Here is a 25,860-nt window from a genome sequence, read left to right as displayed (position 1 = left end):
CTGGTTTTGCAATTTTACAATTCTGTCTTTTTGTAGCTAAAGCCCTGATTATTGTGTAACTTTCAGGGGAAGTCCTTTTTAACCATTCTCTTGTTTGCACCCTAGCAAAGAACCTCTGTAAACATGCTGTAGTCTAGCAGGCTCTATACTTTTCATACTGAACTGGATAGACATGTTTCCTTTTTGTTTGTTGCCACTGTTTGTGTTTTTTTTAAATAGTTTTCACTATTGTAAATATTCTGATAAATACCAAACGTCTTTTGAAGTGTTACCCTGCTCTCCAAGTAAAACTGCCAGTAAGATTTAACGGCATGCCATTCTCACTTCCTTTACAATTGCTATGTAGCCTGGAAAAGGAAGGCAACCTATGGTACTTACCTGCCTAGCTACCCCAAGTGAGGTATTGGGAGGGATGTTCTGGGGAATTTGCTTAATAGTCTTTGCAGTAACACCCCTTTGCATAGCTTTCCAGAGGGCAATTGAGAACCGGTGTAGTTACCATTGATGGGAAGTTCAAAGCTCATAGTAACGGCAGTAAATATGCAGGCTAATCCTATATTGGACATCGTGGTACAAAAAAGCATTCCGGTTTTATGATCCTGCCATACACAAGATAAATATATTGTTATTGGTTAACTGCAATAGATGCTACACTGATCTGTTTATTGCCATTTTATAATGCATGATATGAACTGACTGACTTTGAGAAAATTCCAGGCTGCGGGGATCAGAATTATTTGTCTTTTTTTTTTTTTTTTTTTTTTTTTTTTAACACCACACTGGCCTGCACTAGAGGAATGGGTATTTTATTTGGGTGACCTCCAGATTCTGTAACTGTTATAGTTCACAACTGTGCTGGAGCCAGAGAGTCTGTTTGGAAACCTTTAGCCTGCAGGAATGCCATTCTGTAAGTCAGGAAAGCAGCATGGCTTAAACAGATAGCCACGGATAAGACTCCCAGATCAACAGCACTTCTAGTCCTCCTGCTAGGTGGCTCGCTGTGGCTGAATGAATGAACCTCGTCCTGGTCGCTTCACTCTTGCTGGAAGCCATTCGTTTTAGTTGAGTGACTGGGAAGGGAATCTGTCACCTCCACATATGCCAGAGAAAGATTCTCTGCTCATTTCCAGGGCTTTCCTGTCCGGTCTCCCTCTGCAGGATGTGTTTCCTGCAGCGTAAACTGACCGCAACCCCCCCCCCCTCCAGTAAAGCCTGTCTGCTTGAACCCTAAATTGGAAGGGCACCCTGAACAGGAAGAAGGGAGGGAGGTTCATGCTGGCTGGAGAGGCGTCTCTTGCTCTCTCTGTCTCCGTTTGCGTGTGGTTAATGTCGTGCTTCCTGGAGTGAGAGAGGGCACTCACTATTAAGTGTGGAGGGATACAGGTGCCTAAGCTAAGGCTTGAACTCAAAGGGAAAACTCCATAGCTTTGATCTCCCTGTCTTGATGCACAGTCTTGTTAAAACAGATGTTTTGATATCTAGGAGCGAGCTGTTTGGGTTGTACAGCATTGGAGTGCAGGTGCTCAAGCTCACTTCTGGAGCTCTGGGACTGAGGCAGTTGGTGGTTAGTGGTTTTAGAGTAGCTGTCTCTTGGTTTAAAGCACATTGTCTTGACTGTTTTTCTTTAAATCCCCCCTTGACTGAAACTGTCTTTGCTACTGTAGCAGTGTGTGAAGACAAGCAGTTCTACAATATTCAGCTCTGTCCCATTCATTGTTCCTGCTGCTTGGAGGTCTGTGAAGATTCTCTGGGTTTGCTTGGCTCTGTCTGTATATGAGGACTGGCTGGGTCCACTGTGTGAGCAATTCCAGCAAGAAGGATGTGACGTTTGCACATAACTTTGTAACTCCCTTATTGAATTAAACAAATATCCATGACTAAAGATAAAGTGAGTTTTAAACTGTACCCTGGTTTGAGGTGAGCAGATCATGCATGCAATCAATAAACAGATACGCCTCCGCTTTACAAGAGCCACAGCTCTTTCTATGTTCATTTTTTTTAAAGATTCATTCCTGTAGTTAACTTGTCTGGTATTTTCACTGTGTTTGCCCAGTGGCCCATCGTTCTGCTAGACTGACGGAGAACTTCTTGTACTCCACTTCTATTGTTTCCAGCTGATCTTCAGGGGAAGTTGCTCGCCGCACTGAATATGTTCTGCACGTCCCTTTAAGTAAGGTTATTCGAATGTTTGATTAATGTTTGTGCCGTCCATGGTTCCTGCTAAACTGACCGGCTTTTTCTTAGTTGAAGTCCCTGCTTCGTTGTTCCAGGCGGTCCTGTGCTGTTTTTGCATGTCTCTGTGTGTGTGTGTACAGTATTTGCTCATGAACATGCTTTGCAAAGCAGGCCTGCTGAAGCTGACTAAGCCAGCGCCTCCCCCTGTTGAAGCTGAAAGTCATAAATTCTGTTTTATGAGGCCACGGCAGCAAACTTAAATAACTTTTCTTTTTTTTTTTTTTTTTTTTAGTCTGTTTTCATTCTAGTAGGGATGACAAACCTTTTTTTTTTTTTTTTTTTTAAATAAGCAGGGAAAAATAGCTGATGCAATATGGGAAGTGTAGAATTATTTTCTACGCTTTCAATTTTACAAAGTGGTTGCGTATTAAATGGGCTGTGTATTTTTACATCGAACTGAGAAGTTGTACCTCATTGCTTTTTATGTGGGCGTACATGAAGATAAACTCCTATTGTGGTAGTGTTTGAACCGTCTATAATGGGGCAGTATTGTACATGTGCAATTGCCCTCACTTAATTCCTGTGGCTAGCTCTTTCGCAAACTACTTACTAATGCACTGCAGAATATGAATCCTAGTCTGTTTTAACAAGCTATTCTGTCTGAGTGAATAAAAACAACCAAGAATGAATTAACCAACGTGTGACTGTCCCCTGAGTTTTTAGTGTTCTTTTATAATGCTTCCACTATAAGGAGGCTTGGTGGTCCAGTGTTAAAGAAGGGGGCTTTTAATCAGGAGGTTCCAGGTTCAGTTCCAGCTATGGTCTCACTATGTATGACCCTGAGCAAGTCACTAACCCTCCTTGCACTCTGTCCTTTGAATGAGACATAAAACCAAAGTCCTATTGGAAGTGACTCTGCAACTGTGAATATGTAACTTATTACTGTAATTTGCTTTTGGATAAAAGCATCTTATAAATGACTAAGCAGCTGTAGTGCTACAGTAAATGTACCTGTATAGCTAGTTTCAGATCCTGCACTGCTTTGTTCATCATCCCAAATGAAAGCATCCGGGCATTCACTACCTGTCGGATTCCAACTTTCTAGAAATACTACATATTGATTCAAGAAAGGGCTTCTATGCTGTGTGCATGCAGGTTGCACAGGCCTGCTTTCCCTCTTTTGCTTGCCCTTACAGTTGTTCAGTTGTTGCTGCTAAATTGGCTGCTCTGCAATGCTACTTGCTGCTGTGAATTAAATCATTCCGCCTATGACCTGTGGTGGTGGATGCACTGCAGAATCTTATTGCTTATTGGGCTTCCAGTTTCTTTTTTTTGTGAACAGTGCAAAGTGTCCATATGAATTTTATAGCCCCCTCGTTTGGCACATGTGTAAGATACTCCTTTTGTGTTGGCTGTGCAGCGCTTGTGTCTCACCCCTGTCTCTCCCCTGCAGATATGTTCAGGCGCGTTGTGCGACAGAGCAAATTCCGTCATGTCTTTGGCCAGGCGGTGAAGAACGACCAGTGTTACGATGACATCCGGGTCTCGCGGGTCACCTGGGACAGCTCCTTCTGCGCAGTCAACCCCAAATTCGTTGCCATAATCATTGAGGCCAGTGGCGGCGGCGCCTTCCTGGTACTCCCTTTGCACAAGGTAAGCACGGGCTCTTTACACAGCACAGCACCATTCTCGTTTCCCAGCTCACTGCCACCAAACTGAATTGAACTGTGGAAGGATTGAATCTAATGTCTTGTTCCTGATCTACAGCTGCTTGCGTGGCCTTGGGCACGTTTTCAACACAGCCAAGCCACAGCCTCTACTTTTAAACAGGGCTGCATGCTTTGTTTATTTGTTGTTGAGATTGCTCATCTGAAAGGGCTGTATTTTCAAAGAGTTTCCTCTCATCTGCTGTGTAGTTTGTAGCTGTTGGATTGGGGGGGGAACCACTCTTGATTTCTAGTATGAATAATGCCAGTAAGGGTGTGCACAAAGTCAGATTAACTTTAAGCTTACTGTTTCTCTTATTTGAATAGTCTGTGTGGCTTTGAGTTCATACCAGTCCCCTAAGTTTTGAAGTCCTATTGGCTTTACCCAGTGATTATGAATGTGAATAATGTCCGTTGTGAACACTGTAATGAACCCTGCATAATCGCTTGTTGATATGAATGGCAGCCTTAACAAGAGGAGCCTGAACTTTGTGTGTGTGTGTGTGTGTGTGTGTGTATATATGTATGTGTATATATATATATATATATATATATATATATATATATATATATATATATATATATATATATATATATATATTATAATATATATTATATATTTTTTTTAAAACTATACACAAAATGTATTTACTGAAACTGCCAGGACAAAATGACAGCATTCTTATTTAAAATTCTCATTTGTATTTTTCTCTTTTTTTGACCTGTATTACTGTCAGTTTTTAGATCGTGTGACACCGCTGCACCTAGTCCCTGCTCCCATGACAGTGTCTCTCTGGTAATGAGTCCTTGTCACAGAAGGTTTTAACATGTGTATCTAAATCTTACAAATGTAATACAGCGTGTAAACTGGGAGAAAAAACACAATGAGATACAACTTGCCTTCTAACCTGCGTGTCGTGGATCATCTGCAGCAAAAAAAACAAAACTCACAATAAAGATGATTTAAACAGACTGTCTTTTAATAAGTTACATATTTTCATAGGTTATTAAAATGTATTACACAGAATAGAGATCCTGAAATACTTTGGAGGGGAGGTGACAGAGTGAAGATAGTCGGTTCTCAATCATGTGTCAATTAAAGGGATCTAATTTAGAGGGAGTGTAAAGTCTTGTCTTAGGATACTGTTTGCTCTTTGTTTTTATAGAGAGCTGATATGTCCTTGAACACAATGGTAGATCATGAGACGCCTATCATAGTGTGTAAGTTGCACTGCATATATACTTTTTGCTGTTTGGTTAAAAGTCTCCTTTTGTATTGCTTTCCTGCCAAGAATCTGCTCCTCTGCCTGTGTGCTGTAGATAAAGTGCTGCTGCTAGTTGGCTCAGATGGCCTCACAAGCACATTATTTGAGAAAGGATGTGGAAGCTGAAGATAATGCACATTAGGGACTTGCAGTATTCCTTCCTCCATGCGAGGGGCATTTTAATTAGTATAGCAGAGCAGGTTCAGGAAGGGGAGGAATAGGTCTATTGTAGTGCTGTACATTTTCAATGCAACCACCCTCTCCTCAAAGCAGGGCACTCGCTTGTGTTCCTTTTTAAATGTGTTCTTGGAAGCTCAGAACTCCTCTGTGTTTCATTTTGTTCTGTCCCAGAGTCCTGTTCTGTCATTTACGGTAGCTCCAGCACCTTCTGTTAGTGTAACATCTGAGCCTCCTTGTCCCTAAGCCCTAGCAAGAGAAGCTTGTGGAGGTTCCTTATTGCACTTGCCTTTGTTCCTGAGCCTTTTGTTGAGCTGCCCTGCAGTGAGGTTGTTGTATTTTGGGAGGAGTGTTTGGGTTACCAGCACAGGTTTTGTTTGTAGGCTTTTCCAAAAGTAACATTGTGTTTTAAATTGCTAAAAAAAAGAAAAAGCTCCAGTTGCCTTTCTCACAATGCACTCCTCTGTGTACTGAGTGTTGCACAATAAAGAGGAATTGGGCACTGTGTTGCAAGACCTGATAACCAGCCTTGCCATGTAGCATTCAGCAGAACCCTTTGTTCTGCCTTTTAAAATTGCCATGTTCTGCCACTGTTTCCACACAGTGGTGTGTTATTAGTGAATGAAGCGGCTGTCTCATCTGGCCTGGTCTCTTGATTTGAGGTGTAGGAGCATGCCACAATCGGTATGAGTCAAGGCTGTATTGTAAAGGCTCCTTGTAATCCAACAGAGTAAGGGCATCGGGTGCTTGTGTGTAATTGTGTATTTTGTCAGGCGCCTCTGTTTGCTGCATTCTGACTCATTTTATCATATTGGGGGTGAGAGGGCATGTGTGGTGCAGAATGCATTGCAGACTGTGGTTCCAGCAATCCTTTTTAGGCTGCAGTGGTTGTGTGTATTTCAATGGAAACCAACCACACAATGTATGAACAGGTCAGCTGTTTTTTTTATTGTTTTTTAAATGTATTATTAAGCTGCCCCTTATTATACCCACTGCATTGAGCTGCATTAGAAACACTGAATGCTATGGTGGATGATGTGTGTGTGTGTGTGTGTGTGTGTGTATTCATGTTTTTTGTTTATTTTTTTTTTTCCCGAAGGCAGATCAGATTTGCTTTTGCATACAGTACTGATCTCCTATTCTGCTTTCTGTTGCTGTTATGAAGATAATTAAAATTGGATTTGTCTTGAGGCAGAAGTGAGGAGGCAAGGGTACACAACCCACGCTTCGGCTCCTGCCTGGGGATGTTGGCAGATGCCTAACTATACAAGCCCCAGCCCCTAAGACATGCTGCTGTGTCTCTATTGTGCCCCTTCCCTGAGTGCTGCTTGATTCTCCCCAATCTGTATTCAAGTGGCCTGCTGCTACACTGGAGAGCCCTGCTGACAGAAGATTTTACCATATATGGCCATTCAGAGCTCTTGCCTGTCAGCTTTCCAGAGCCGTTTCCTCCCTGCGCCGCCATTGGCTGTGAGCAGGGCCGAGGCCCAGTGGATTCTGGGAGGTGTGGATACTGCACAAGGAGGAAAAAGTGTACAAAGCACATTTCAAAGAGTCCAGTGTTGCATCCTCATTTCAGCTGCTGGATTCTAACCTCTACAGAACATACATGCATGGTTTTTGCACCCTGTTGAATGAAGTGTTAGATATACACGCTTCCCTTCACATGGTTTTGGCAGATTTTACAGGCTTATTTGAACAGCATGTTGCCAGCAGTAAAATATAATTGCATTTATTTATTATAATTGGACACATTTTAAAATGAGATGCGAGACTGTTTGGCAGCTTTGTGCCACCATACACATTATGACCTTTCTTCTCAAATGAATAATAGAAAGGAACTGATGTTTGAGTAGACAAATCCTTTATCTTCACACACAAGCTAAACTGGACCGTACTGTTCCCAGTGCATAGGTAACAAAAACCTGTAGTGTGTATTGCTGGTGTGAGCATTGTATAACACTGGAGATGGTGCCAGTCTGTCCCAGTCCTCTCACTGCTGTGATACTTTAGTGTGTTGTGGGGCAAAAATTGAGATGTACATGAGAAATGCTTGCTCTGAAGAGGGTACATCAAGTTCAAGCGTAGAATAGGAAGTTGCAGAGCTACAATGATGAAGTTGAGTGTTCCTGTGCCATGTGCTGTAGTACTGTGGCCTGTTTTGTCTGAACACACTTACTTCCTTTACTTCTTTTAGCTGGCATACTTTTACACTTCAAGTCCCTAAAACCAGTTGGAGAGATTCTCTCTTTCTTTTTTTTGGCCCAACAACAAAAGCAAATTGCATAGCTAGAGGGAAGGCTGCCTGCAGCCGCTGCTGAATTGACCATGCCCTGTGAAGCTGTTCCCTTTTGCCACGAGGCGGGCACAAAGATTGAGGAAGTGGAATTTTCCATTACAGTATGTGGTGTTGTTACCAGGAGGTCACATGGTGACAGGGCATCCTGATCTTCCTCAATCCTCTGGGCTTTGCTGTGTGGAACATTTTCAGCAAGCCTAGGACCTGCTGCTATGCTAGAATATAGATGGTTAGAGATTGAAAATGTATTGCTAAAGGTATACAGGCGATTTAATTCCATTGTGTAAAATTAGCTTTTCAGACTGTGGTCTGCTTATCTGAAGCCGGCAGGGATAGAATTTTGCAGTTTACAATTGTTCAAATATGAAGCACTTGGACTTCATGCTGCAGCAGAGTTTTTGTTTTGTGCAGGTTGCGTAGCGATAGCCCTGCTGTGATGGATGGCTGTTTTAAAGCCATTTCAAGTGAGCACTTGGCTCCTGTAGCACAGGTGGCATGTTGCCTCCTGAACCTGATATTGTCGTAGTTTTTCTAGTTTCTTTTCTTGGAATTTTCAAGGTTGGAGCAATGAGCTTTGCACCAAAACATTTAAGGTTATGCCCCTCTGAGTAGAATCTTGCATTGTATATTTTTACTGCTGCTGCTGCAATAAGACAGATGTGTCTTGTCAGTTTTTCTGGGATTTGTTTCAAAACAATTCATGCAGCTTTATTTTTAACTTATTGTTTTTGCATTTTGCAAATGTTTATTCAGCGTGTTGACGCACAAACCAGTTCAAGTGTATCTTTTATGTGTTTCATGCGCCAGGTCCAAAAATACTGTAGATTCAGCTAGCTGGCTAGCACTTCAGCTGTAGCTGTGTTTGGGAGCTCACTGATGCACCTAAAACATTTAGTGTTCACAGGGAAGTGTGCTTTTCCAGAGAACTGCAGATCCGAGTGGAATTATCCACTCGTGCTTCATGTCATTTGTTTAATTGAAATAGCTGCTACTGTATATTAAAGCATGGGCTACTCAGTGGTGCTAATGTGTAACCTGACGTGAATTCCAGCTCTGCTACTGTCCTAAACTGTACTCCTGATCCCAGGAGATTTCCACATGCTGCAGCCACACCCAGCTGTGAGATTAGGTACAGTAAAACCCCCGGTGGAAAGTGAATGTACTGCAATGTCTGGGAGGGCGTGGGTGCAGTTACACAGCTGGCGTGTCCCAGGCATTGTTCTTATGTGCAGCATTACAGGCATTGCAGAAAACTTCCCCTGCCTACAGTTGTATTACTAGCTGTTCACCACACTGATTTGACAATTGTATTAGATGTTTTATGAATTTTATACTATGTACTTTTATCCTGAGATTGTAAGTGCTGGCTTTTATTTTAATCTTTTATTTTCTGGTATGTTCTGCTTTTTGTCTTGATTTTTTTTTAGAATTTAGTGTTAGCTAATGAGAAATGGTTTCCCCGCAGAATAGCTGTGGCCTCCATACAGCTGCACAGATTTGTGCAGCGTGTCGCTGTGTTCATACATGAGCCTCGTCTGTTGGCGGATTTAATGATGGCTCATTAGACCTCAAACAGATTGCAGCATGTTGCAAGGCAGAAGTGGATGAATTGTATTAAACTTCTTTGTTTGCTCTCCTCGATGTCCCTGGAGACGTCGGTCGTGCCGGCGTCTATCAATAACATTGACACCAGAGAGAATCCAATAAAGTTTTGGCGCTTGAGGCACATGGATGACACTGTTGTCCAGGTATACATTATAGATAATATACTGTCTGCTTGTGGTCTTTTTTTCTTCTCTCATCATTTTCACTGAATTTCCCAATAGGAGAACCGCACTATTAAATGATAGGCTTTCCAAGCCTGACGGGAATCTTATGATTTCCGAACATGGATTTGAATTATAGATCCTGAATGCAAACACACACTTAATAGCTCTGGAAGGGCTCATCCGCAGCTTTCGCTCTCTCGCTTTCCTGTGCCAGAACATAATCGCACACAGTGTGGTTTGTGGAGCAATTTGCTCACAAAGCTGCAGAAGCCTGGTGGCCTGGCAGGGTGTAAAGCACAAGGTGTTTTTTTTTTTTAAATCTGCTTCATCAGGTTCTCTTGTGACCTCTTAACAAGTCATACATCATCTGAAGTCTGCCAGAAAGCTTCACAAGACTGGTACAGCGCGCCTGTGAAACCGAATCCCGTCGATCAGTGCTTTCTCATGACTGCTACAGCACGCCTGTGAAACTGAATCCCTTCGATTTTTAGTCTTTGTTACACACCGTGATTGTGTTCCCACAAGCTTGCTGGGTAGCAATAGGGAAGTGGCATCATAGCCCTTTACCTGTGAGGCTTCCCAGAAACAAAGGATTGAATCAAACAAAGTGAAGCAGGACTGATGCTGGGGGGTGAACAAGCGATGAGCCCTCCCCCACAGCCATCACTGTGTGAAAGGGCTGGACTTGCCTGAATTGATGGTTTTAAGCCTTAACTCCCCCCAACACTATGTAACACAATTTTTGTTCCTGGGTAGTAAGTGTTATTTCCTAATTGCTTATGCCTCAAAAGTATAGAAAATGGCTATTATTCCCCACAAACTTTGCTTTTGTGACCAGGACAGTGATATTTCAAAATATCACAATTTCCAATGGGAAAATGGGCAAATGTGTGTCTTTTTTTCGTTCACATAGTCAGAGAAAAACAACACATTAATCCAAATTAACATGTATTTATACTAAAGTAATACAAAGATGACTACAAAAGATTTAGAAGCGAGTAGTTTTTTGAGATTTACAATTATACTGTAAATTTGAGGCATAAGCAATTAGGAAATAACACTTACTACCCAGGAACAAAAAAAAAAAAAAAAATTGTTACACAGTGCAGCAGTAAATTTGAGATCAGTCGGGGCACCGATGTAACATGGCGCATGCTGGAAGTGAGCCAGCGATCCCACACACACCGCAAGCAAGCGTCTCAACCATTATACAAAAGAGTCTTCTGCATTCGGGGTTCTGGAGCTTTTAACCTCCTCGACAGGGAGACTTTGATGGATTAACACACAGATTGATTTATTTTTCTCTTGAAAGTAAGCTGCAATTCTGCTGGGATGCTTTAGGCCAGGTCTGGGTATAAAATTGCTTTTAACATTTGTGGTCTGTCCCGTGGAGTTCTTTATACTCTGCTGCGGCTCTTGTCCCCGTGCCATAAAATACTAAGCAAACACGTAATGAACCCTGCCTTTAGGGCCTGACCCTGGGGTTGATCGCACAGCTGTATCCCCAGCAGGAATGATATTGTATCTCTGGCTCTTCAGCATTCGTTCTGGATGCCTTGCACAGCTGAGAGGTTGACTAATGGCTAATTATCATGGCCATGAGTGAATGGTAAATGTGTCTGTATTATGGCCTGTTATTTCCAGCATAACACAGTGCAGTTTGTGACCATCTGGGGCTGAGCACTAATCATCCACCTGCTTTACACTCTTGTAGCCTGTATGTGTTGGTCTGGTAATGAAGTGTTAGTCGTGTCTTCCAGGCATGCTGTGCCCTTTTAGAAAAAAAGACCATTAATCGCACGGCAACATAATGAAAATAAATAGCAACCCACAGTCTAACTCTTTCATAATCTGCATTGATGCTGTGGTTATCCCTCCTTTTGAAACCTCAGAAAGAAACATGTGCAGCAAACATGAGCTACATTCTGTCCTGCTTAATTTGAGAATTTCCTTGTCCAATAAATATTGTAGCATTTAAATCTACGTTCGTTTTATTTTCATTTGTATATTGTATATATGGCCAGACCAGCCACACAGCCCTAACTGAATCAAATCTAAAGAGCAGCAGTCCTAAAGCAGAGGTTTTCTGTACATTCGGTCAAGGAGATTAGCTGATGTCCTGTTTACTCCAGGCTTCCTGCAAGGTCTTTTACACTTCCTCCTTTCAAATGTGATCCCACTCCCAGCAGGGGGAATGGGCAATGCCCAGGCTGCAGTTACTGCCAGCAGGAGGACTGGGCAATGCTCAGGCTGCAGTTACTCCCAGCAGGGGGGAATGGGCAATGCACATGCTGCAGTTACTGCCAGCAGGGGGACTGGACAATGCAGCAGTTTGAAATCTGGGGCATTGCTACTGGATCCCAGCCACTTCATTTGCATAATAGAATTGCACTGAACAGGCATTGAGAAGCAGAACTGCCTAAAAACACAGCTGCCTTTTCAAACTGCTCGGGGCAAGAGCTGGGGAATGGGCTAGGCATTTAGAGACACTAGCAAACTCTTTTTTTAATTAATTAATTTATTTTATTTTATTTTTTTTAAAAAGATTGCGTGAGGGACTACAGCATGGTAGGGTGTGGGGCGTGTAAGGGTGCTTTGGTATTCTCCACCAATATACCTCTTCTAGCCCTTACTCACTCGGGCTCCTCCCTTGAGCAGACATCAGCAGTAGTGCTGAACTGCAAGGTGGTTTTGTGATGCAGATTAGTTTTGGGAAGTCTATACATAGCCCTCGGCTGACTGTAAAGATGTGATTTTATTACACTCCCTTTTTTTTTTTAATCCATTTGCACTGCCAGTCCAAAGGGTGTGGTGTGTGTGTCCCCAAAATTTAATGTACAGCAAGGTACAGAGACTGATTTTTTTTTTTCACTTAGACATTATTTCCTTAACCCCCACACATTCTCTCTTTCTTCAGATTTAAATTAGTTGTATGTGTAATTTTTTTGCTGGACTTTGAGCTCTGATCTTGTAACTAGCCCATGTTTTAAAGCTTGTCCTACAATGTACACTAAATGTCATTTTTAGACTTCTGAATTGTTAGGTGTTGGCTATATTGCAACATGTAATATTACAGTGGGTAATAAAGGTAGAGAGGTTGTTATAGTTACTCAAATTGTGTGTGTACACACGCATGTGCACAAACACACACAGAGTTGTGTTTTTAAACATTTTCAATGTTCATTTTCATGTTCACAAAAGTCCAGGACATTGAGTCATTTCCTCAAGCAATAATTCTCAAAGGAAGTTAGACAAAAGACTCTGAATGACTGATTGAGTTTTACAAGGAAAAACAAAGTGGCACGTTTTGGTAGATACAGACCAAACAAATGTGAAGTTATGAAAAACAAATGCAAAGCCACATTGATTACGTCAGGCTCTACAGTAACCTGCGCCTGTTCTTTGGGATGTAAGAAATGCTGCGATTTGTCTTGTTTGTTTAGTAACCAAAGCCACAACCTGCCCATTTTACTAGGCTTGCTCTTGTGCACAGACACGAAGTGTGTAATGCAGAACCCTGGGTCCAGTGCTGATCTGAGTCGATCTCTGGCTGCCACGCCTTTAAAAAAAAGTCATGCTGGTGTGGTAGTGACTGTATATGGTAAAGTTGCAGGGTTCTGTAGTTTTAAATAATACTTCATCATTCTTTTAAAAAAATTTGATGCACTGAGAAGCAGCAGTTACATTGGTTTGCACAATGAAACATGCCTTCCTCATACTGAGAGTTTGCAGTCTGCATTGTGATCAGGTGAATGGTACCAATGTGCATGCCCACACACCCTACTAGATTACTTGCAGTACACAGTACTGTGTTCTACCTTGCTCTCAAACACCCTTGCATGAAATGAAACAATGAACAGACTATTTCTAGATTGTAGAGGGCATTGAGTAAGGGGCAGTTGGTACAAACGAGGACCGTCCTGTTCTAATGACAGGCTTTTGTGATGTCAGGCTCCAGTGATGAAGTATTTGGAGGCGAAGGTTGCATGGCTAATGGAATTGGCCAGGGAAAGAAGGGCCCTCTTTCCTATTAATCTAATTTCAGTGATGCTGTTTGGGTCAAGGGTCAGGAACTGCCTTCTGGCTGGCTGATGTCATCGCACGGCAACTAAAGGGGGGGTGGGGGTGGAATAAGCCTCTGAAACATTTCAATTCGTTGAAAGGTGTGAACTGCGAAATCAGTCTGGAGTTCTCTCCCTTGATGGGGCAAATTTGCAGTTACTTTTGTTGCTTGTCCTGTTTGTAATGCCTGGATAAACATGGTTTGAATTTTGAAAGAATATTCTGGTATGAAAACCAGAATAGTTTAATTTTGAACTAGCTATAACTTTATTAGAATTTAGTAAATTAAACTTTTTTTTTTTTTTAATTGTACCCCTTCAAATTCCCTTTTGAAATAAAGGAGAGAAATACTGCTAATGTTGAATCTGTTACAGCAGTCCTGGTGGCCTTTATACATTTGTCTTCCTTTTTGTGTTTTTAAACTTTGTTATTTAGAGCAAGTGACAATTTTGTGTTGCTGCATTTCAAGCAGTGTTTGTGTGACTTGCACGTGACCCAGCACTAGACTGTGAATTCCTAGCACTGCACATCCTTTTAGCTCCCCCACTAATTTTGTTTCGGGGAACATGATATCGGGCCTCTTTTGATATTGGCTCATGTATGTGTTCTCTTGCTAGGTTGTGTGTGTGGAAAAATAACAGAAAACCTGCATTTGGGAGCCTGTTTGCATTCTGTTTGTGTCATTTACACCAAGTATTGAATGCTGAAATGCTTGTGTGCTGGCAAACCGTATAACAAGAGCCCAAGGGTCTCGGAATGCTTGGCATATCTGGAAAAGGCTTCGCTGTGATGCAGGATGAACGCATGTCTTCTGTAAGAACCCTGCCCCCAGCATGGGGTGCAGTGCCTTTGTGTAAAGCTCAAAGGCAACCCAATAATCCACATCCAGCCCTGCAGTGTATGTCGTACGTACAGGTTGAACTGTATAGGTCGTGCCTGTTCTGTGCGGAGTGAAGTCTTGCTCTGTTAGTTAGCTCTATATATCTTCTGAATTTGTTTTTTTCCTTTTTCTCTTGCAGACTGGTCGAATTGACAAATCCTACCCTACAGTATGTGGCCACACGGGACCTGTGTTGGACATTGACTGGTGTCCACACAATGATCAAGTCATTGCCAGTGGATCTGAGGACTGCACTGTCATGGTATGTGAGCGAATGTGTACACTGTATACATGCTATATAGGCTGATGGTTGGAGCCGGGAGGATCACATTAAATAAAGGGTCATTTGCAGCCTTGTAGATAGAATGAAATAGTGCGAGCGTGCATTGGTGTAAAGGGTCTCTTCAGCAGTGTGTTTGTGTGATGGTGCTGGCGTATGGTCAGATCCCTGCTTGGCAGGCGCGCTTGTGTCTGCAGCCAGTGGTGAATACCTCCTCCTGTTTTGTTTTGCTGGCAGTGTCGTCACCTGTTTGGAATTCCCTCTGCCGGAGCATCAGCACTGTGAGCCTGCAGTTTCACACGCGGAGCTCAGCCACAAATCACTCCGGCAATACAGGCTGAACGCATACCATTCTTCCCATGTTCTGTGAAACTCAAGTTCATCTCCACATTTTGTTTTTTTAATTACTCCTTTTTTTTTTTTTTTTTTTTTTTTTTTTTTTTTTTTTTTTTTTTTTTTTTTTTTGCTGCAACCCCCCCCCCTGCCATTTCTCTTCAGAATTCCAGCTACAGTACACTGGTACATTGTGAAATTACATCATACTTGCACCTGTTGTTCTTTGACCTTCCACTCAAATGTGAATGTAACCCAACCCCCCACCCCCCCCTTTTTTTGTTCTGCTAGAGTTTCATTAATTCTTTCTTTAGTGGGTAATTCGATGGAAGACTGACGATTTCCAGAGATACAACCCTGCAGGTGTAGATCGTTTCTTGCCGCACACCAATTGCAGTTTATAGGTCACTTTCTCTGGATCTGGTTTGCAAAGTGTAAAAATGGTGTGGAATTTGTTGGAACGCCAGTTTTCAGTGTGTTTGCCTTATTTGGCCTAGAAGCTGTGCTCCTGCTTCTGCCAGATGGTTTAATCCTGACCCCTGTACTAAACCTGGGCAGAGAATTGATGAGAGACTGTCTCTCTTAAAGGCGCTGTGATTTTGGCCACAGTATTGCACAATGCTGCTGATACTTGCACTATACTGCAGTACGTTTTTAGCAAATGGAACAGATCAAGGTTTTGTTGAGCAACCCAAAGTTCCTCAAAAGTGAAAGATCAAAATGGGGCCCTTTTGTCTTGACACTTCCTCAAATTCTGCAGTAAATATGCTTTAGTTCTCTAAGACTTAATTATGCAGAATGCATTTCCTGTATTTTTTTATTCCTGTTTTGAATCCCGCTGTAATGTTAAACCATTATTCACAGCTACATTAGTTTAGTAAGCAGTTCTCTTATGCCTCCTACAGGTTCTCTTTGGAACTGCAGTTTATCATGATTGCAGCTTCACTGAAACACTACTGCCCAGTAAATCGGCTGTTTGAAACTGTTAATGCAATGGTTTGTGAGTTGTCGAGTTTGAGCCTGTAATTCTGCTAGGGCAATCCTGGAAATGTTGAGAGCAAGTACACAAGTTAATGTGCTTCACCTTGGTGGCTAAAACATGAAATGGATGCTGCTGCAGTAACACCCATGACTAGTGTATGTGCTGTCAATGCTGAGCCTAGTCCTAGTGTATGTGCTGTCAATGCTGAGCCTAGTCCTGGTTTCTCTGTTGCAGGTGTGGCAGATCCCTGAAAATGGCCTTGCGCTCCCCTTGTCCGAGCCAGCCGTGGTTCTGGAGGGTCATTCCAAGAGGGTGGGCATTGTGTCGTGGCACCCCACCGCACGCAACGTCCTCCTCAGCGCTGGTGGGTCTTCTACTGCCTCTCTGATAGTGCTGTGCAAGCTGCCAGACTGGGATTTCATTGATATATCACTGTGTAGCATAATGACCAGAAAGCTACCCAAGAGATTTCATCAGCTGGCTATACCGGTAACCTTCAAACGCGTCCCATGTTTTTTTAAACCACTTTACAAGCAGACTAACACACCTTTCATTTGTGTGAAATACAACTTTCATGGATACAAGAGAATTTTGGCTGCTGAAGGCAGTCTCTTGAACTTCTCTGCTTGTTATGATTGAATATTCTATATTTGTGAGCAAGATGTGTTGCTGACCTTGCCTCCCCCCCCCCCCCCCCCCCCCCCCCCATTGTCCAGGTTGTGACAATTTGATCATTGTGTGGAATGTGGGGACCGGGGAAGCCATGATCAATCTGGAAGACATGCACCAGGACATGATCTACAGCGTGTGCTGGAACCGCAACGGCAGCCTGATCTGCACAACCTCCAAAGACAAGAAAATCCGGGTCATTGACCCCAGGAAGGAGAAGATCACTGTTGTGAGTCCCCTTGATTTTTATCTAGCTTCCTCCACTCAATCCGGGAGCGCTGTGTAGGCATTGGTGAAATTTAATTTCACATTGAGTTTTTAATGTGTGTGTGTTTTTAGACTTTTTTATTAGGCCTCCTAATGGCAACTGAAGAATTAGAAGGAGAAATTAGTGTAGTTAAATTGCTGGATTCTAAACCGGGGTCCCAGATGAGTAAATGACTCATGCATTGATTGCCTTGTGCCCTGGCTGTGTACTTCATTGATTGCTGATTTGTCTCCTCTTGATGCAGGAGAAAGACAAAGCCCACGAAGGAGCCCGCCCCATGAGAGCCATCTTCCTCTCCGACGGGAACATCTTCACCACAGGATTCAGCCGCATGAGCGAGCGACAGGTCGCACTCTGGAACCCGGTGAGAACCAGCAAGCCCAGCTCTAGAAAGCATCCTTTCCAGGCTCTTCTCCTGAGCCAGCTCCCCCCTTCTACAACTGTAGCACTGAATATGTGGAATAGGATGGGGAGGAGATGGTTGGCAGAAGTATTTTTACACCAGTTTATTGAGCTAAACGTGCACAGTTATGATGAAACCAATGTTAAAATGTCTTGCAGCAAAACATGGATGAGCCGATTGCACTGCACGAGTTGGACAGCAGCAACGGAGTGCTCCTTCCCTTCTATGACCCAGACACCAACGTGGTTTACCTATGTGGTAAGGTAAGGGATCAGCTTGTGTTTGTGCCGTTTTCTTGATCACAGGTGATATGCCTTGAGGTAAGGCTAAGGAAAGGCTTTAAAAATGAACAGATTTTGTTTTCCATTTTCTGACCAATCATCATTTTTTAAAATGTCTAAAATAAATTACCAACAGTTCATTAAGACTGGGTCATTTTTGTTAGGAATTAAAAAAATGTTCAGTTACTGTTTTAGAAGCAGTGTTAGCCCAATCAGTCTGTCTTTTTTCACACATTTGCAGCACGTTTTGTGTTGACATTGTAGCAGGATTTTTGAGAACTGCCTGCTGTAGGGTTTTTTTTTAGTGTTTTGTTTTGCATATACTATACATTTTCGCTTGAACTTCCTCTGTTGGCACATGTGTGATCGAAGAAGCAAACTTTCCTTTCACTCTGATGCAAAACATGCAGAAAGTGTGCAAAACGGTAAATATTCGTCAAGCAGGCGTGACCTTTCCTTAGCTCTACTTTAAGCAATAACCGGCTCCCCTTGTGAAACGGGATCAGGTGTGTGTGCGCAGCAGACAAGCCCCTCTGGTTCAGATCTCGAATATCGATGTATTTAGACATGCCTAGACAGGGAAAGCTTTCTACAAATTGAAGTCCATTTCCTTTCACCAACCTGACTGAGGAGTAACCCCACTGCTTCAGTGGGAAGCAATCCTAAATTAAAGGAGTTCAGAGGGACAACTTGTGCTGCTTCCCTTCATACTCCGTGGTCATCCGGATGATCTTTTGAGTCGTTTCCACTGTAAACAGGTTTTTGTTGCCAGGTTAAGTAAATCGCTTGATGGAGGCCACTAAAGATTTTACACAGTGACACACTGAAGCTTCACTAGGATCGTGGGTTCGTGCCTCCTGTGTTTTCTACAAGGTGATGCAGAAAGTTCCCTCATTTTTGGGATAACTTCAGGTCTCCTGAATACAAATGCCAGGCATCCCAGCTAACTGTGTGCATGGAATCCAAGCTAGACTTCTTTTAGGCAGGGCTTAGTTATCGTGCAAAGGGCCCTGAAGGGGTTAAATGAATGCTGTACCAGTTGTAAAGACCTTTTTAGGTAGCCATTGGAAACGAATTGGAAGCTTCATGTACAGCTGTTTTACACAGTAGCAGCCACTAAGTGGTGCACAATAACAGCATTGTGTGCATGTAGATTTTTGTTAATTTGTCTCCATATGTAGCTCGCACATGATCGCAGTAAACCTGCAAAGCTTACTATACAGTTCTATACAGCAAATGGAAGCACAGCATGATCTAAACATGACCCTTTTCATTACATGATCCAGTGGATACACAACTAAACGGTGAGTAGTTTAATCCAATTTCTCACATTATTTCTGTTTTCCACAGGGGGATAGCAGCATTCGCTACTTTGAAGTGACAGAAGAAAGCCCCTATGTTCATTTCCTCAACACCTACAGCAGTAAGGAGCCTCAGAGAGGGATGGGCTACATGCCAAAGAGAGGGCTGGACGTCAACAAGTGTGAGATTTCCAGGTAACCACAGGAATTCCAACCATACACTTTCCAGCTTTCTTTTCTTCCCCTGGGATCGTGACTGCTGAACAGATTCCCTCGATGATCCCCTAGAGGGCAGTCTTGCACTGGCACTAATCCCTGGTTACTGAAGCACCTCTTAGTCAGAAATGATCCTGCAGGAAAGTAGCAGTGAAATGCAAGAGGCATTCTTTGATGGATAGGAAATGCTACCGCAGTCCCATTTTATTTGAGTCGGTTTTTAGAAGCCATTTTAATGACGGAAACACCAACTGGACATGTATTCAGCCACAGTTGTTTAAGAGATAGAAATTAATTGATCGGTTTCAAGCATGCTGCTTCATAACAGGAGTCGTGTCATTGTTAGCATTTTGATGAGCAGTAGTTTATAAATCCTGTCAACCTGTGTGTGGGTGGAGAGGGGCTTTAAACAAGGAGCTGAGTGAGATGGAGAGGAAGGGACAGCTGTAGAGATACTTTGTGCATGTCAGATCTGTCTGGCTACTAGATTGATCCTCGTTTTTCTTCCTACTCAGGTTTTATAAACTGCAGGAGAGGAAGTGTGAACCTATTATCATGACTGTACCCAGGAAGGTAAGCAGACTAGAGTGGTCTGGTACAACCCTTCTCTACTGTACATGTGAAAGCCTTTTGGATACCACGGTGATCCTGTTGTAACATCAAAGCTATCCCTGTATATAGACTACAAAGCAAGGCGTTTTGTGTTCTTTCAAAAATAGAAGACTTGGAAATAAGGTTTTTGCACATCCCTTCAGTGGTGTATATATGTGAAGTACTGTGCTAGTTACAGGTTTGTTCCCCATGTGTGCATTTAGGGCCCCTGTAGTTAAAGCTGCCCCACACTCCTGGTTCACAGCTGTTACGCTTCCTTGCAGTCTGACCTGTTCCAGGATGACCTGTACCCCGACACAGCCGGCCCCGACGCTGCCCTGGAGGCAGAGGACTGGTTCGAGGGCAAGAATGCCGACCCCATCCTAATCTCCCTGAAGCATGGCTACATCCCCGGCAAGAACCGTGACCTCAAGGTGGTCAAGAAGAACTTGCTGGACAACAAGCTGGCCGTCAAAAAGAAGGCAGAGATCTCTGGCTCTGGGAACAAACCTGTGTCCTCGACGCCCTCCATAGTAAGCGTGGCACTGCTCTACTGCACGCCATTTCAAGTGAAGACATCCAGTCATGCCCACGTGTAGCCAAACTTCTTTATTCTATCACCTGGCAAAAACGTTCTGATATTTAACCATTGTGTGCTTTTTCCTTCTAGTTCCAGTACAGTAGGGTAGAACTACATTCCATTACTTGTGGTAAACAGCATTTGCAGATTGTGCACTCTGCTTGTATTGATCTTGTGTTAACTTTACTGTAGTGTGACTCATTTTCTTGTTGGAATGCAAAGGCTTCCAGTACATTAACCTTTTTATGAGCAAGCCAGCCTTGTGGTGCAAGTTGAATTATACAGTTCATAATATGGCTGAAGCACAAAATCCTACATTTGCAACATAGATTTAGTGTCCCATATGCTTTGACCCCGATTGGGTGATAGCTGTGCTTGAGAATTGAAGATGTTGCAGCTGGTGTGCACTGTACTGCAGTGTTTCACCAGCCTGCCCCACCTCAAGCACATCTGTTAAAGGGTTTGGAAAGACCCAGCCCTCCTTAATCTCTGCGTACAGTTTGTAACGCTAACCCTTTATCGTATGTAATGTGACCAGTCCTGCTAGTTCAGAAGGATAGAATTGATCTTAACCCTTTCCCAGCTAGAAATGGCACAGCTGTTGGTTTTTATTAAAGGCTTTTTCCATAGAGCCAACCTTAATTGCAATTGCTGGTTGTGTGCAGCTTGGATGCCTTATTTAAACGGGAAAGATACATTGATATAAGATCCTTGAGCACATCAAAGCTGTGAACACCAGACTTTATTTTTTACATATAAATAAATTAGGTAATTTTCAATTTCGTGGTATTTCCTTGACTTATTTAGGTTTCTCTTGTAAAAGAGAATATATATAATTACACACACATATACACACTAGGGGACTTCCATAGTGAAATGGAAAAATAAGCTAAATGGTGAGAAAAAAAAGATTGAATTTGAATCCTCTGAACTTCTGTGTGTTAAACAAATGCTTTCATGTCTTTACCAGCAAAACGAAGCCAAGCTGGATGAGATCCTGAAAGAAATCAGAACCCTTAAAGACCTTATTGGCAGCCAAGACAAGCGAATCGCCAAACTAGAAGAGCAAATGTCAAAGATTGCAATCTAAAGACCGACAGCACCTGTCGCTATTTTGGGACGTTTCATTGGCTAGGATTGCGCCAGGTGGGCAGGACCCTTCACTTCCAATCTTGATGACTGCGATCCACCTGTGGCCTGTTGCCTAGCAATGATTTCACATTCCGATATGAACTTTCTTACCCCCACTAATACACAGAGAAAAGAGATTCTTGCAATTGATATTCCAGCTTTTTTATTGAAAGTTTTAATAAGTGGCAATTTTGACTGTCCTTGTCAAGAGAATCTTCAAAAATAGCTTTTTTTTTTTTTTTTTTTTTTTTTTTTTTAAATTTGTGACCAAGAAAATGTTTGTGACGAGTTTGTATTTACTGTGTTATACCCAAATGTTTTATATGTAGTAATCCACCAGTATTGCATTTTTTCCCTTCATTTTTTTTGTTGCCAAATCTAAATGGAGTTCTGTTTACACACCTCCTTGACAGTGTTTTTGGTTTTTTATGCATTCAATGAACACATTGGGGGACAATGCAATCAGACCGTATTCAATAAAACCGAGGCAGAAGTGGACTTTTAGTACAGAATGAATCTATTAAAAGTTTAAAAATGCAAGCAAGATTTGATCATTTCAACTAGAACAAAAATGTGCATGTTTACAAGATAAGAGTGCTGAATAGAAAGGGTTACGTTGTTCAGCTCCTCATCGTCGAGTTTTCTTTTGCCCTGGTCGTTTTCAGGGGAGTTAAACATTAACAGACCCACTGGTGAGTCTGTGCTGTAGCTGTAAATGTGTTCTTGCCATTTCTCTAGTAGGCCACATCAATGCATCATGGACACCTTTGTCGTAGATGTGTTTTTTCAATCGCGTATTGCATTTCATGTCGTCTCCATAGAGTGGGACCTACCTCCCTGTTCGGGCAAACTGCTTCTCTGGAAATCGCTAGCAAAGTCTTGCAGGGGGATCTTTACTCACTAGCAAGATCTAATCCGAAATAAAATCTGCCGAAAAAAAAGTTTGATTTAAATGTTTCTTTCACAGCTGTGTGATCCAGTGTGAAGGCTAAAGAACTGGTAGCCAGGCCAGTGGTCTTCTGAATTCTTGTTTTTTTTAGCTGTTGCATTTTACATCAATATTAAAGGTCAGTTAAATGTGTCATTTTTACAATTGAGAGTGAAGAGCCTCATCACACCACGTGAATCTAATATTTACAATGGATGCTGTAAATGACATTGTAATTGTTGTAAGAAGGGAGGCTGTTGCTGATCAAAACGGGGTATATATCCTATATGTACAGCCAAATGTAAAATATCCTCCCCCCCCCCCCCCCTCTCTCTCTCTCTCTCTCTCTCTCTCTCTCTCTCTCTCTCTCTCTCTCTCTCTCTCTCTCTCCTTTATAAGTCTGTCAGCTGCATCTGATTTTCATGCTTGTAAAGTTGCAGTCAGGTTTTTATTTTTTCTCTTCCTGGCGCCAATGTCGTCAAACTCATTTTAAAATAAACGTATTTTGGGGGGAGTCAACCATTTCAGCCTAGGGTTGAATTATATGTCAAAAAAACAATTCAACTGTATTTGATCTAAATGAGGGATCAAATTAATCTGTGAACTTGTTCTCCGTTTTGGGCTTTTTTATTTTTTGATAGTCAGTGGCCATTGGCCTCACTCTATTACTGCATCATCGGTTTTAATCGAAACTGTCCAAAAAAAGAAAATCTGCTAGTTTTGCTGTTGCATGAAAGGTGGAGGAGAGAGTATATTGCAGTATCTGTTCTAAGGGAGTGGTTGGGAGGAAAGCCATTAACACAGAGTGTGTTGTTGTTTGTTTTTTTGTATTTGTATTTTCTAGTTTCATCTGCAAGTTATTTGTCTGAGACCCCTCACTGTAAAAATCATGCAAACTGATCAGGGTCCCTGAGATGATGCTCAGCCAGTCACACCCCTCTCTGCTTTGGGTTACACACACACACACACACACACACACACACAATACCAGCACTGATCCAAACTGCAAAGTCCCTCCATTCCCCCAGAAATGTGTTCTGTTCAGAATGTGTTTAAAGGAGACCTGGGTATAGCCCATCCTAATTACCAGTAGTTCTGACCCATGAGATTTGTTCTACTGAGCCTTTTTAAATGTGTTTAATATAAGAGGAGGCTGCTGACTGGTCTTTAGCCAGACCTGGGACCGTGTGTCATACAGATGAATTGCATTTAAAAAAGGAAGACAAAATAATGCTGATCCTCTGAAAGAGTGGTGTGGTGTTTTTATATTTTGTTAAATGACTAAACCGATTGGTGGTGTTTTATTTTATTTTTTGGTCCAAATGTGTTCTATTTCTACCCTGAACTGAAGGCGATGTCTTATTGCAACATAGAGAATAGTGCTTGTGTAATGTTACTTTGCTTGGTGAGAGAAATAGCAGGTTATTGAGAATGGATGACATTTTAAAATGAGAACAGTCGCAGCTCCCCCCCCCCCCCCCCGTAGTGCCACGCTTATTAGTTATGCATTTGGTTCATTTTATATACATATAAGACACACAGTATTAACCACATACTGTGCCCATGTTTTAGCTGCCTAAATATACTTTGCATTGTGCTTGATGCATAGCATTCAGTAAATGCTCAAAAAACAGGGTTTTTATATTGCATCAGTATTGGTTTTGCAGTAGACTGACAAAGTGGTGAGCAGAACAATAAAATGATGGGCATGATACAGGCTTGTATATGAACTGAAAACATGGCATTGCGGGAGGATGAGGGCAGGATGGACTGGGTGCACGTAATTCAGTGAATCTGTCCTCCAATTGTGATGAAACTTAGAACGCCAGAACAAGCCGGGAGCATCAGAATGTAACGCATCACTTCTCCACCTGTGATCACTTTGTTACAACGCTCTTTACCTTGTAAGGGTGACAGTGTAGAAGGAGATTGCACGGTGCTCTGCTTTTCATGCATGCCTCTGGCTTGGTGTTTACAGCCATGGTGTGGGATATGAGGAGGAAGCAAGGATTTGAACCCTGTGGGTTCTAGAACCAATAACTATGGCTCTGCATGAAGTCGTTTTATTGCAGCTATTTGTTTAGTCAATACTGGAAGCGAGTAAAGGAACTGAAAGGGTTGGGGGGATTTTAATTGTTTTTATTTTGTTTTTTGGACTGCATGTCAAACTCTATTCCTGCTCCTGAGAACTGTATGTCCCACTAAACTCAGCTATACAATACCCAGCTGTCATTTTATTAGAGTTGTTAGCCCCTGTTGGGGTAGTAGATGCATGATGTCTTTGTGGATTAGAGCAATAGGAGGGTAATGCTTGTGTTGTGGAAGAGGTGGGTGATGGACATGTTACAGAGAGATGGCTGTCGTTTCAGTGCAATACGATAAGTAGGTTGAAAGGGGGTATATTGTTTTAAGGAATGTTTCTTGACTATAAGGAATGGGTTTATTTCAGAGGGATTAGACAGTTTTTTTTGTTTGTTTGTTTTTTTAATGTAATTCCTTGCCCAGCATTGATGATTTAAGAGAGAACTGAAAAGCCAAACTGTATTTTAAAACAAATTGGAATCTGCTCATAATAGTCACACTGGTGTTCTGTCCAAATGTCTTCGATTTCATGAACTCATCGAATTTACTAAATAAATACAAAGTTAAAAGTGCGTGTGGGTTTTTGTGGGTTTTTGTGTTGTCCTGACAATTCTTCCAATGAATAAAATAAGCTCTCTTGGCGTCCACCAGTTGAGCACAGGGCTTTGCAACTGTGGTTCACATGCTGTGAACCTTGTGGTGATCTGGGTCTCTTTCACTTGGAGAGTGGATAGATCAAACATTCCACTGCCCTTTTAGGCTAAAAGTTCTTCAGAAAGCTTCACGTTTACACACAAATCCTTGAGTTTCACGTGCCAGAGTTTAAAGGACAAAGGAGCCAGTGGAAGGCTGCAGGCAAGCGTGATGAGTCACAATATGAGGAAGTGGTGGTTATTTACAGCAAGCGTTATAGACACTGAGCTGAAGTTTCCATTGTATCACACACTGAATGGAAACAGAACTGTGCGGGATGAAAAGCTGAAACTAAAAATCCAGATCTGCTTTAAGTTTGTTTTAAAATGGCCTTTATTAAGAGCTTGTACTAATCACATGGTTATTATTTTACACACACCCCCTCCCCAGCTGTCTGCCACACCCTGTAAACTAATGCTTCAAGTGTCAGTATCTTATTCTCGTTTCTTAGTGTATGTGTCATTACACTGATAACATGTCAGAAAGCAGCAAGCCAAAGCTGTCACTGCCAGACTTCTCAATGCTGAAAAGAACATTGTTTACATGTTCTTTCAATGCGTGAAATTGTTAGTGGGACCAACAGCAGCCAATCGCCAAACTAACGGCTTGATACAAATGACATTCGTGGCTGGAACAGTTGCAATCTGATCACCAGAAACTGGAAGTAACATACCAAGTACTATTCCCTACAAGGAGAACAGAGAGAAAAGGGATAAGGAACTACTTTTCCTCTGTGGAAGAGTACAGGACCCAAAGAAACATTACAATGAAATAAAGCATAAATAAATA

At 42.2% G+C, this 25,860-nt stretch overlaps 1 protein-coding gene across 3 annotated transcripts in view; it reads left to right on the top strand.

Annotated features, from left to right (window-relative positions):
* LOC121296998 (coronin-1C) overlaps window positions 1-24,950 on the top strand; it is a 38,637-nt gene extending 13,687 nt beyond the window's left edge. For 2 of the 3 annotated variants that reach the window (XM_041222991.1, XM_041222992.1), the window contains exons 2-11: window positions 3,629-3,828; window positions 14,473-14,595; window positions 16,163-16,292; window positions 16,645-16,826; window positions 17,110-17,229; window positions 17,427-17,531; window positions 18,900-19,045; window positions 19,582-19,639; window positions 19,942-20,190; window positions 21,208-24,950. In XM_041222991.1, coding sequence (XP_041078925.1) covers window positions 3,629-3,828; window positions 14,473-14,595; window positions 16,163-16,292; window positions 16,645-16,826; window positions 17,110-17,229; window positions 17,427-17,531; window positions 18,900-19,045; window positions 19,582-19,639; window positions 19,942-20,190; window positions 21,208-21,327 — 1,433 coding nt within the window. In that variant the 3' untranslated portion in view covers window positions 21,328-24,950. Of the gene's footprint in view, window positions 1-2,104; window positions 2,171-3,628; window positions 3,829-14,472; window positions 14,596-16,162; window positions 16,293-16,644; window positions 16,827-17,109; window positions 17,230-17,426; window positions 17,532-18,899; window positions 19,046-19,581; window positions 19,640-19,941; window positions 20,191-21,207 lie in introns of those variants that run through there. The other variant, XM_041222993.1, reaches the window with a different exon arrangement.
* Window positions 24,951-25,860: the final 910 nt, after the last annotated feature.

Source organism: Polyodon spathula, chromosome 22 (genome assembly GCF_017654505.1).
Source record: "Polyodon spathula isolate WHYD16114869_AA chromosome 22, ASM1765450v1, whole genome shotgun sequence".
Taxonomy (NCBI): Eukaryota; Metazoa; Chordata; class Actinopteri; order Acipenseriformes; family Polyodontidae; genus Polyodon; species Polyodon spathula.
Note: the sequence above shows the minus strand (reverse complement) of the source record. Positions and strands in the feature narration are given on the sequence as shown.